General features: G+C 41.8%; 1 protein-coding gene across 1 annotated transcript in view; it reads right to left on the reverse strand.

Annotated features, from left to right (window-relative positions):
• The window catches only part of LOC148342000 (uncharacterized), a 31,999-nt gene that overhangs the window by 1,282 nt on the left and 17,216 nt on the right, over positions 1-13,501 (reverse strand). Inside the window, exon 4 of the mRNA XM_088288019.1 lies at positions 11,577-12,222. Coding sequence (XP_088144145.1) covers positions 11,577-12,222 — 646 coding nt within the window. The remainder of the gene's footprint in view (positions 1-11,576; positions 12,223-13,501) is intronic.

The following is a 13,501-nucleotide window of genomic DNA, read 5'->3' on the forward strand; positions in this document are numbered from 1 at the left end:
ATTTTCTACCGTGCTACCTTGACTTGTGCCTGCCGCACACGGAGCAATGCATGCGACCCCGACTTGGACCGGACCATAGGGGACATTTCACAAAATTACGTCCGACGATGTAAACCTCCTTTTAGCAGCACAACAGTGATAAACGAGCATTTAAAAAGGAAGCACCTTGCGGCTGATGCCCGATTTCATTCCTGAATTAGTCACAGACGTTTCTGGGAGCGAGCTGAGGTTAGCACACACAGGCTATTGTGTGCGTCTGATGGAACACCTGTTGTGGGACCCGAACATATTGATGCAGACCACTGGGGGTCATCGCAACATCATGTCATTGATAAAATAGGAATCCTTCAAGTGAAATATGTTTACAAGTTTTTCATTTTGCATTGAGAGATAGTTTCATTGTGGGTACTTTTTGCTTCCATTATAATCCGGATCCCTAAAAGAATTAAAGGGGCCCTGGAATCAGAGTCGCTATTTATTGTATGATTTACGTTTGTTTGTTTTTTACCCAAAATTATATTTATCCTGCGAGTAATTTCCGACATTACCCTTTTTATTTTTATAAAATGTCTGTTTTGAAATAAATTTTAAAACAAAATTACGTTTGAAGAGTAAAAGTTCTTACACATAAGCATTAAGCAACAACACTTTCACTCTGACTTTCATGTTGACATATTTGAATAATGACTGTATATTTTAAAGTTATCCAATATGTATTAAAATTAGACTAAGATACACCATAATATGAGTTCACTGAATTATTTTGTAACCGCAATGATGTATAACAGCCAGAGGGTGTCAGTAATGAGTAACAAAGTAACACAACACCTCCCACCGTTACGTCATCATTGTCTTTTGCATACATTATCAAGAACTATGAGTTGCAGTCGAGATGCAAACCACCTGGGCTAGAGGAACTTTATTACCAGGAACTAAATGTTCCTGGACTTGTTGGTGGAAAAGGGGGTTGTGACGTTCTCCCTTTTTAAGCCCATAGTAAGCCAAAGATGCAGATGCATTCCTTGCAGCATGCGCTTGTTCACTGATGAGATCCGTGCAACCCTGGATGGATGCATTAAATGTATTTTAAATGTTTGGATGAAGTGAAACTATGCACATGTGCACAAAACAGTGCAGGGCCACCCGAGGTTCATTGACTCTCACCCGACGAAGCCAGTACAAAGTTAATAAATAAACAAATAAAACCAATACGTACTTGATTTAAAAAAAAAAAAAAACGTAATATTTTGTGTTTTATCCACTAAAATTGATCAACCGCCATTAATGTTTTCGCCGCAGTGTACACATATTTTAGATTCAAGCAGAATTCCTTCCGTAAGGAATTGCTTGAACAAGATATAAAAAACAGAAAATGTAAAATGTTAAATAATCAGTTCAAATTTTATACTGGGAAAACATGGAGTTCACCCCCCACTATTGGTTATTCTTTGGCATTTATTTTCTGCACTGATTTCATTTGGCATCAACAAATGTTCAGCAAACCGACAAGTAAAAGGCAATATTTAAAAATAAAACGACAATATCCTTGAACGTGTGATGCATATTTCTAACGATCGAAAGTCGTTCTATACAAAACAAATGAGAGTTAGACGTGTACAAACCTGCTTTGTGTGGCACAACACGAGGTTGGTTGCAACCTTCGTCAAGCAGTTGAAGATGTTGCTCGTTCTCTTCTTTTATTCCACAAAGTTCCTCTTTGTACTTGGGTGTCGTTCTTTCACACATTTTCAAATGATAATTCCAAAAAATCCGCACTTGAGCTCTGCTTGGCGATGAGTCATGTGCCTCTTTTCGTTAGCGGCTAGCTAGCTAGCAAGCTAAGCTAACTACGCCGAAAAGCATCAACGCGCGAAAATGAGATTATCGGGACACAAAGACTTAATGAATTATGTCGTAGTCCTTTAGAGTAGCACTGGACATCCTTTGAGAAAATTACAGTCAGTTCCACGCTAAATCAGAAGAATTTAGCGGTGGGTGTTTTTGTTCCGGTGTGGACGGCTCGGTGGATGTGGTCGAGGTCCTTCAGAAGCTGCGCGCTTGCTAATGACGTCATGCTTTAAGCACGTATTTTTCAAATATATTTCTTTGCCTTTGTGTTTGTTTTTTCACCTGGCTGTTCTATTTTAATATATATATATATATATATTTTATATAATATTTTATTTCGGTTGATTAAAAATATTAACAAAATAACTAAATTCACGCCACATTGCTGCGTCAACTCCCGCGTCACTTCCGCCTATGCCCCGAGAAGCCTCTGCTGCTCCAGCAGTGGGACGTTTACGATTCTCTGACCGATGCTGCGGTTCACTCTGGCTGCAAGATTGTATGAATATAATGTCTGCATATACTAGCAGTGCCTCTCAATTATTTCACACCCGCCCCTACCCAGAAGAAAAAGATTCGCCCCCCCACCACCAAATTTTTTTCTGTCTTTGTATATTGATGTTAGATTGTCAATAAAATATCCCTTAACTAAGCTAAATTGCTAAGAAATATAATTTTGAGAAATATAATAGTGAGGATCTCGAAACTCAGTACTCTGTTGTGCAAATATTTATAAGATGACAAATATTTACTCATACGTTTTTTGTAAAATCTTTATTCACAAAAGCAAACCAAACACAGTTATTAATACCAAAATCCATGCGATGCATCTAATTTGCTAAAATACTTAGCACCTGCCATGTCACTTCTTTTTTAATGTTTTCATTCAGATCTTTGGGGTCGAGGCAAACACGTAATTCAGTTCCTTTTTTAATCTATCCTTGAGAGGGGCTGGAACTCTTCTCGGGGCATGTACTACAGGTTTAGCATCTTCCTTGAGCTGTATTTTATAAGTGTAAGGTAGCGTCCCTTGTCCTTTGAAGACAGAAAAGTATTTGTTCCCTATACTCTTACGACCTTCACTCTGCAACACTTTGTTGTTCTTATTGACATCCTTGCTGTTGATTTGGTCAATTCTTTTTATCAATCCAAGATCTTCAGCTGCCTTGTCTCCAAGGATATACTACAGTCGACTTGGCACAATTTTGAACGTTAACTTGTGTTGTCTTCCCTTTGCTGTCACTTTTAGCCTTCAACATCCCTTTGTTTTTATTGGCTGATTGTTGTAAGTTTTCAATTTCACGGGCTTGTCTGTGACTCTTTCCGGTTTCTCTTCAAGTGATTTCAAGTCTTTTTCGTTTATTATATTTGCTTTTGCTCCTGTGTCAATTTTAAAAGTAACTTGAGTCACATTGACAAGCAGTGGTGCAATCCATTTATCTTCTTTTACTGCATTAACAGCTTGCTCTGGGTCTCCTCTAGTTTGTTGTTGCACATCGCTTTCGTCATATGACACGATTTTGATGAAAAATGTGTCACTTAGGTCATCACTACCATCTGTGTCTTCCTGCACGGTGTGCACTTTCTTCTTGGTGTTGCACATTAGCATAGTGATTTTGCTTTTTACACTTAGCACATGTTCTCCCAAATGCAGGACACCGTTTTGGCTCGTGCATTTCTCCACACCTTTTTCCAGCTGAATGGCGCTTGATCATTTTCATTGTATTTGGTCTTTTTCTTGAATCGCAGTTTACCTTTCCTCGTCACTGCCTTCACGGACTCTGTTTTTTTCATAAAATGGCGCTGCTTGGAAAGTTAGCACGTGCTGCTTTGCTAGCTCGTTAGCTTGGCAAGGCTTTCCTTATTATTGAGTTTTTCAGATCACCAAAGTTACAAGACTTAGCTTTAATTTTGAGATCGGTGAGGAAATTGTCAAAGGACTCACCGCGCTGTTAGAGTCTTGAACAAAACACGTATCTCTCATAAGTTTCGTTTTTCTTAGCAAGACAGTTTTCATCAAATTTTTGTAAGACCGTTTCAAACTTGTCTTTATCTTCGGTTCATCATAAACAAAGGTGTTGAATACCTCGATGGCCACGTCTCCAGCATTGGTTCGCAAAAGGGCTATTTTTCTTTCGTCCGCTCTGTTACCGACTCCCACGGCGGCAAGGTAGAGCTGGAATTGTTGCTTGAAAGCCCGCCAACTCGCGTCCACATTTCCCATCTTTTTCAGCGCTTCTGGTGGCCTTACGGAGTCCATCTCGCGTCAGTCCTTTTCTTGACCCGCAACCTGGTACCATGTAATGTTCTGTCTTCTATCTTCAGAAGTCACGCAGGTAACGTGATGCTGCAAGCTTGTGTCTCTTTATTTACTGACTTGCATTCTCGTCTTTGTGCATACACACTTGTTCGTCTGGTAACTAAACACACATCAGGCAATACTGCCAACTACTGACTAATGATATAACTGCTATCATTACATTTACTATACGTTTGACATCGAACCACTTCGTCGTGATGACGTCAGACATTTCCGTGTTCCTTTTATTTTATGTTTAGATACGTAATGGTTGCAATACAACATTTCTGTTCATAGCTGCTGCTCGTGCGTACATCGAAAAAATTCATTTTCGCGATTAGCGCGCTTAGCACCTCCTCACCTCCTCGTTTAGCACGCTACTTGTTAGTGGAGTCGTTTATTTTCCATCACGTAGCTTGTTGCTGCTGCTGTGTATGGACTTACATATAGTTCAAACAAAGTCCGTTCTGCTGCGGCGGAAGATAGCTTAGCGCAGGGCATTTAAGTAGCGGAAAGAAATCACCTCCGGGACAACGAGCGACAGGGCGACGCTTTTTTTTTCTTTTTTTTATTCAGTACCGCGTGAACTAGGCGCACAAACAGCTTTGACTAGCTCAAACTCGCATTGTCTGAGATTGCCTTTTTCGGTCCCAAAACTATGCATCGTACAGCTGGACTACGGCGGAAAAAAAGCATGTTCCCCAGGGTCCCACGCGCCCGCCTCAGCATCGCACCGCGACCCACTATTTGAGAATCACGGCTATAAAGAGTGAAGATGAAGACACGGTCTACTGAAAGATCAAGTGTGAGGGAAGCTTGACCCACCGTATATTGAGTAATAAATCTAATTTAAGAATGCTCACGTTATTTATTTTTTTTTTTTAACACGAACTTCCTAGATTTCTATTTCTTTTGGCTTGACAGGACGCGGAAGTTGTTCGCCTCCGTAGGAGTGCTCATCGTAATAAGCTTGCGCAACTTTTACTGCTTGGACATACTTTTTATACTTTTTATTATTTTTTGTATACAGTGACTGTTTTAAATTTTTAACCTACGGGCACGCTCCCACCGGTGAACCGGCCAACTGTCAAACAGCTAGCATACTTCTGCCTCAGACTAGCCGCTGCTAGCCCGCCGTGCTAGCCCCGGTCACCGGACCCGGTTCATAATGGTGCAGGATGAAACAAATAAAACAATCTCTGACCTGAGAGAGGAAGACCGTCGTCTGACGGAAGAACTCCGTCGAAAAGAGTCCCTCGTCGCGTCTTTCACGACCCGTTTCCCACAACTCTCCGCCGTCATTATGGATAGGCAATCCAGCGAAATCACAGCGGTGAGTATGACAGAGGCTCCACTGACGGACACGGTGAGATGGGATCCAGCTACCTGCCCAGGCCCATCCTGTTCAACACCACTCCATGGTACCACCTGGATCGAGGTGGCATCCCGCAGCGAGAGGAGCAGAGAACCATCTCCCTGCCCTCGATTGGTCATGAGGAATCGTTTTTCCTCCCTGGCAGAGGATTCTCCCGCTGCCACTGCTGCGCCCCTGCGGTCGGAGACGTCAGCCGTAGCATCTGACCCCAGGGCTGGGGTCCCACGTGCTCCTTTGAATTCTCTGCCGCTCATGCAAAATTCGGCCGGAGTGGGTAAGTCCACGCGTGGCCCGGTCGGCCGTTCTCGAGTGGGGCTGCTCAGGGACGCAGTGTCCCGGCACACGAGTGGGCCACAACATCGGCACCACTCACCAGTCCCGTCCTCAGTTGCCACCCGGCCTGAGGAGCACGATTTAGGACAACGAGGTCGGGATTCTCTTCACAGAGTCCACAGAGTTCACGGTTCCCCTGGCACTCATCCTTCACATCCTCTGCACTCACCAACCACCGTCATTGTTGGCGACAGCATCATTAAACACACACGCTACATTGGTCCTATCACCCGCTGTTATCCCGGAGCCAACGTTACGGACATAGCTAACATCCTGCCAGATGTTCTTCTCTCTCTTCCACCATCCGTATCCCGGCTCGTTGTCCACGTGGGGACGAATGAAACAGTGCGCCGACAATCGGAACAAACCAAGCGAGATTTTAATGTCCTCTTCGACCTGCTACAAACTTGTGGTCTGTCGGTCTGGGCAAGCGGCACTTTACCGCCGCTATCCCCCGGCAGCGAGCGCTTCAGTCGTCTTTTAAGCCTGATCACATGGTTCATACGCACTTGCGGACATTTCGGTTTTGCTTTTATTGACAATTTTAACCTATTTTGGAACCGTCCTTCCTTTTATCAACCAGACGCTTTTCACCCGAGCTTCCTGGGTAGCTCGATTTTAGCAGCTAACATTCATTATGCAGTTGTCAATCACGCTCCCAGCTGACTCCGACGGACAAATCACTCCGCCTGTGTTCCCACCCCAAGCTCTAACACAAACCATTGCAATACCAAACTCACTACACCCACCTACAGGCCAATCTTAGTTTCTTTCAATAGCATTCCCAACAGGCCCCGACTATCATTCCCACTCAAGTCGGACATTTTCTCAATTCAAACCATCACTCGCAGATGGTTCCCTCCCACACACAAACAAAGTGGTTTTAAAAGTGACAATCTTTTATATGTTAACATTTCAAATCCATGTGACCATGAGCGCACGTCCAGCACAAACATTAACCTGGCTGTGCTGAACGTGCGCTCCCTTTTAAACAAAACTTTTATCATAAACGACCTGATTTTAGACAACAACCTTGAAGGTATTCTTTTATCTGAGACATGGCTCGGTACAGATGCTCCAGTTGCTCTCACCGAGGCTTGCCCACCAAATTTTAATTTTTTATTTTCGACCAGAGACTGTAAAAGAGGAGGCGGGACTGTGTCAATTATAAAAACTTCCCTTATCTCAAAGGAAACTATTTTTAACAGGTATTTATTTATCTTTTGAACACCACGCCTTTGTTTTTAGCAGTCCTTCTATTCTCTGTGTCACACTTTATAGACCTCCTCATCACTCTACTTCTTTTATGAGTGAGTTTTCAGAGTTCTTATCGATTTTACATTCCACTTATAACAGAATTTTAATAACTGGCGATTTTAATGTGCACGTTGACAATATCTCGGACTCACTGTCCAGAGAATCTTTAAACCTTTTTAACTATTTTGAATTTAAACAGCATGTCGCACAGCCAACTCACAACAGAGGACACACCCTGGACCTGGTCATGACCAAATATTATGTCAACAACTCAAATCCTACAATAAAACAGTCAAACTGGCAAGAATGTCTTACTTCTCAAATCTCATTACAATTAGTAAAAACAACCCTAGGTATCTCTTCTCCACCTTTGATCTTTTAACCAGCTCTGATATTAAAAAGTCCTCACAGACAGCGACAGACGCTCTCTGTGAGGACTTTGCAGACCACTTCAGAAGTAAAATCGATGACATAAGATCCAGTCTTTTAGCTCATCAAAATGTAACTTCTATTAACACTGGACAGTCATTTTTACCAGAGGAAACACTGGAAAGTTTTGCCCTGGTTGATGCAAGGACACTTGGTCGAGTTTTCTCCCAGATAAATCAAACAACCTGCCTTTTAGATCCAATTCCCACATCACTTTTAAAAGCTTTTTATGGATTTTTTTGAGGAACAGATTTTAAATATAGTCAATTGCTCTCTTCAGACGGGTGTCTTCCCCACTGCGTTTAAAACGGCGGTGGTGAAGCCCCTTCTGAAGAAGAGCAATTCAGAGCCCAGTGTTTTAAATAATTACACCCCTGTATCCAACTTACCGTTTTGAAGTAAGATTTTAGAAAAAAATGTTTTTCTACAGTTATATTATTTTTTTAAATACAAATAATGTTTTAGAGAAATTTCAATCTGGTTTTAGAATGAACCACAGTACAGAGGCAGCTCTTTTAAGGATTCTAAATGATTTCAGGTGTTTTGCAGATGCAAAAAAACTCACAGTTTTGGTGCTACTGGATTTAAGTGCCGCGTTTGACACAGTAAATCACATTTTATTAAATAGACTTAAAAACCTATTGGGCATCTCTGGTACTGCTTTTAACTGGTTTTATTCCTATCTCACAGACAGACGTTTCTTTGCAAGTATGGATACCTGTTCCGCCAAAACCCATGAAATTGAATGTCGGGTTCCCCAAGGTTCAATTTTAGGCCCAATACTTTTTAATCTGTACATGCTTCCTCTTGGGGATGTCATGAGGCGACACGCATCAGCTTCCACAGCTACGCTGATGACACATGGCTGTATATTGCCGTGTCTCCGGATGACACAAAGCCTATCGATACCCTTTTAAATTGCATTTTAGATATTAAGTCATGGATGGCAGAGAATTTCCTACAGCTCAATCAGGACAAAACAGAGGTTTTAGTTATTGGTCCTGAAGGTCAGAGAGAAAAACTCATCACAATTTGTGAAGAACCTGGGCGTCTTTTTTTACTCTGAGCTCAGTTTTATTCCTCATATTTAAAATGTAACCAAGATTGGTTTTTATCACCTGAAGAATATAGCCAGAGTCCGCCCGTTTCTTTCTCAGGCTAACACGGAGGTGCTGATGCATGCTTTTATTTCCTGCCGCCTAGATTACTGTAATGCCCTGCTCTCTGGTCTTCCCAAAAAGAGTATTTCTAGTCTACAACTACTTCAGAATTCAGCCGCACGGGTGCTGACGAGGACCACAACGTGCTTGCAGCAGCTCCGTATTCAGGGACAAGCCCTTAAACGTGGCACCACAGTCAAACACGACACGCAGTGTTCCCTTTCTGGGATGATGGACACCATGATGGGGAATATACCAAACTCTTCCTGAATCAAGGTCTCTTTGATCGTCAGGTACTTGTTCTGCATAATTGCAAGTGATTACATTAGTCATGGACTTCACATATTCTTGATGGAGTTGCTGATCAAACTTAAATTTCTTCTTCAGACCTTGTAACCGTTGCTGGGCCACAGCAAAATTGTTTGGTAAGAAGACATCTTTCTTCTTGAAAGGTAAGTTCATAGTATACTTTCCATCCTGTAACTTGGCAGATGTTTGGGTCCTTGCTGCCTTCCGGAGAGGCAGCCGAGCAAGGCTGGATTGGTGATGGAAAAGAACTGGTTCGAAAAAGATTGTATTCTCGTCACATGCTGATGTAAAAAAAAGTCTCCCCAAAAACGTGTGCGTGTATGCGCCCCGCGCACGTGTGAGCCCCCTCTTAGACATTCCCTTCTTACAGGGAATGCCCAAGTAGGACATGAATATCTAATTTTCCCTTGTTGCATATGCATTCCCATCCCGCTAGTCTTCGGGATTTCCCTCCAAAAGTCCCCCAGAGGGAGAGCAGATGCGTCTCCCCTTTGATACGACCAGTCTACTCGTGACCACCTTAAATTACTCTCATACCCTGGAAGGTCACCGACCTGGCGAGAGAATTGCCCCCACCATTAACAATGCTCAGGCATATTTTCTCTCAGGGCAGTATATGGTTACATCGGAACTTCAGAACCAAGACTGGTCACTTCTGTGAGCTCCAGTCCCTTCATAGTTTCATAAAGAGAATTACTTCCCATATCTAAATTAGGCCATTTAAAAATACACAACATTTCAACTTATATTTAAGCTTGTTTATGTAATACTACAATATTTATTCAATTATTTTAATGTTAAATTACATCAATATTAATTTAAACCTTTTTATTTCACTCTTGATTATTTCTTAATGTCATGATCCGCGTCGGGCATGAGAGGGGCTTTGTTATTGTTTTCATGTGCATGCGGTTTTGTTATTGTATTCGTCCCCTCCTTCCCGCCATGTGTTTTCTGTTATTGTTTTGGTCAGCTGTGATAGCGCCTCCCCTCAGCACTCGTCCTCACCAGCCACGCACCTGTTCCCCGTTACCCTCATCACGCACCTGATTCCCATCTGCTCCCCTAATTACTCGGACTATTTAAGCCTCCCAGACCCACCACTCTGTGTCGGGTCATTGCCGCAAGTTACGGACTGCCACGACCACATTTCGCTCACGTTCATGTTCATGCTTTTGTTACCCTCCTCGTTCCCGTTTGCCTTCCTCAGCCTTTTGCCTCGGTTTTTGTTCCTCGCCCCCATTTTTCTGTTCGTCAAGTTGGAACCGTTGTTATTTTTCTCCCGTCCCGGTTGTCTTCCTTTGTTGAACCCCTTTAATAAACCCCCTGAACGACATCCATTCCCTGCCTCCTCGCCTTTTGGGTCCACCTTCCTCCTCGCCAAAAGGCGACCCTGACACTTAACTTATTTGTTCATTTGAATATGTATGCAATTTAAATTATTCCATCCATCCAGCCATTTTCTGCCGCTCATCCGGGGTCGGGTTATTGAATTAATTTAATACATAAGTATTTTTTATATTTCAATATTAGGACTCTTCTCAATGAGTTCAATATTTATAAAATGTTTCTTTATTTCGTATTAATTGAATTAAGTCTGTATGTGGTTGCCAATTTTAATATTTCCCTATTTCATTATAAAAATAATCCAATATATAAAAAATATAATACAGCATGAAAAAAAATATTTGGTATATTTGACAAAATGATACATTTTCCAAAGTGAGATTCTGCTTCGCAACAAACCCCAAACGCTTGATAGAGCTCAACCTAGAAAGTGTTTTTAGCAAGTCAGAAATTTATTCAGAAAGTGTAATATTAAATGTATGTGAGGGGATATTTGAAGAGTTTGAGTTTTGTTCAATGGACCATACATATACGAGCCAGCCAAACACAGCGAGAAAACCAGCGCTGACTCCAGTCGCCATCAAGTTGCCAACTCCTGACATTCCAAAACCTTTGAGAGAAACTGAGACTATTTGCATTTCTCTTTCTTGTTCTTTTTATAGTTCAACTTCTAGTTCAGTTTTTCACCTTTTCATGGCCTATTGAAGGCCAGTTGAGCAAGTGGAACAAGTCATTTTATTGATGATTGTGGAAGGCACCGATTCCATAAGCACCGTTTCTTCTCACACCTTTTCCATTAAGTACGTTTAAAAAGACAACTGAAAAGCAAAATGTTCACAAATATTTGTTCCAGGCACAGGCAATTAATTTTATTTACATGTTTGATGTTAACACACAAAAAATATCATCATCACTCAGACACAATGGTTCTTCTGGCACGGATCACATTGGCTTAATGTCAATAAAAAAAGCTTTTCAAAATTAAATTCATCATATTTTATCCAAAATCATATTTACATCTTACCACAAAGAGTCAGTTCCTTGAGTTTTTTGTTGTCTTTTTTTTAAGCGTCAAGGATCGCTGCAATTCTCACCAGCACAATTGTGTCTCTCAGCACCCTCTTTAGAAAAGAATTTTTTAGCACAAACGCTGCAACTGAATGGCTGGTCTCCACTGTGTGTTCTTGTGTGGCGTCGTAAATGCGACTTTCGAGAGAACCTCTTGGCACAAACTGAGCAGGAAAAAGGTTTTTCTCCACTGTGTATTCTTGTGTGCCTTGTGAAATGAGAATTATTGGAGAAGCTTTTACCACAAACTGAGCAGGAAAAAGGGTTTTCTCCACTGTGTGTTCTTGTGTGACAAGTTAAACTTGACTTTTCAGAGAAGCGTCTACCACACACTGAGCAGGAAAAAGGTTTTTCTCCACTGTGCGTTCTTGTGTGGTTTGTTAAACTTGAATTTTGAGAGAAGCTTTTACCACAAACTGAGCAAGTAAAAGGTTTTTCTCCAGTGTGTGTTCTTGCGTGTTCTGTTAAAGTTGCCTTTTGAGAGAAGCATTTTCCACAAACTGAGCAAGAAAAAGGTTTTTCTCCACTGTGCGTTCTTGTGTGGATTGTTAAATAAAACTTTCCAGAGAAGCTTTTGCCACAAACTGAGCAGGAAAAAGGTTTTTCTCCACTGTGTGTTCTTATGTGATATGTTAAACTTGAATTTTGAGAGAAGCTTTTACCACAAACTGAGCAAGAAAAAGGTTTTTCACCACTGTGTGTTCTTGTGTGCCTTACTAAATGAGACTTTCGAGAGAAGCATTTCCCACAAACTGAACAAGAAAAAGGTTTTTCACCACTGTGTGTTTTTCTGTGTCCTTTTAAAGACCGCTTTGAAGTTAATGAGTCAGTGTGGCATCCCCTTTCACCTTTGGCTTGCCCATCATCATCATCATCATCATCATTAGTATCATCATCATCGACATGAGCGTCTGATAATGTGTTCTCATTATGTGCTTGTGATGGCCCCCAGTGGTCTTCATCACCTTCTGTTGTCACGTGATGACTTGAGCTGCTGCTTGTAGGCTCCGCCCCTCTGTTGTCCTCACTCACATCCTTGTTTTCATCTTCAGTCTTTATAGGGAGAACGTTCACTGGTGACTTGTTGATCTCCTCCTCCTCCTCCTCCTTTTTGATGTGAGTCAAGTCTGGCTCCTCTTTCACAGAACGGAGATCGTTTTCACTGACGTCTGCAGGACACAAAAAGACAAATTTGGTTTGGTCAAGTCAAACCTCATGCAGCGACTTTGTCTTATATTGTTTTTACCGTGCTACCTTGACTTGTGCCTGCCGCACACGGAGCAATGCGTGCGACCCCAACTTGGACCGGACCATGGGGACATTTCACAAAATTACGTCCTACGATGTAAGCCTCCCGTTAGCCGCACAACAGTGATAAACGAGCATCTAAAAAGGAAGCACGTTGCGGCTGATGCCCGGACATAGTCACAGATGTTTCTGGAAGCGAACTGAAGTTAGCACACACAGGCTATTGTGTGCGTCTGATGGAACACCTGTTGTGGGACCCTAACATATTGATGGGGGCCATCGCAACATAATGTCATTGATAAAATAGGAATCCTTCAAGTGAAATATGTTTACAAGTATTTCTTTTGGCATTTAGAGATAGAATTAAATAATCCTGGGCTTGTTGGTAGAAAAGGGGGTTGTGACGTTCTCCCTTTTTAAGCCCATCGTAAGCCAAAGATGCAGATGTATTCCTTGCAGCATGCGCTTTTTCACCGATGAGATCCTTGCAACCCTGGATGGATGCATTAAATGTATTTTAAATGATTGGATGGGGTGAAACTACGCACATATGCACAAAACAGTGCAGGGCCACCCGAGGTTCATTGACTCTCACCCGACCGACCAAGACAGAACAAAGTTCTTCAATAAATAAGACCAATACGTACTTGATTTTTTTAAAAAACGTAATATTTTGTGTTTTATCCACTAAAATTGATTAACCACCATTGATGTTTTCACCGCAGTGTGCACATTTTTTAGAGTCAGGCAGAATTCCTTCAGTAAGGAATTGCTTGAACAAGATACGTCAGAGTTTTTGCCAAAAACGAGACAAGCCTGCACAAATGA

Source organism: Idiotropiscis lumnitzeri, chromosome 2 (genome assembly GCF_059441095.1).
Source record: "Idiotropiscis lumnitzeri isolate Australia: NSW breed Sydney's pygmy pipehorse chromosome 2, RoL_Ilum_1.0, whole genome shotgun sequence".
Taxonomy (NCBI): Eukaryota; Metazoa; Chordata; class Actinopteri; order Syngnathiformes; family Syngnathidae; genus Idiotropiscis; species Idiotropiscis lumnitzeri.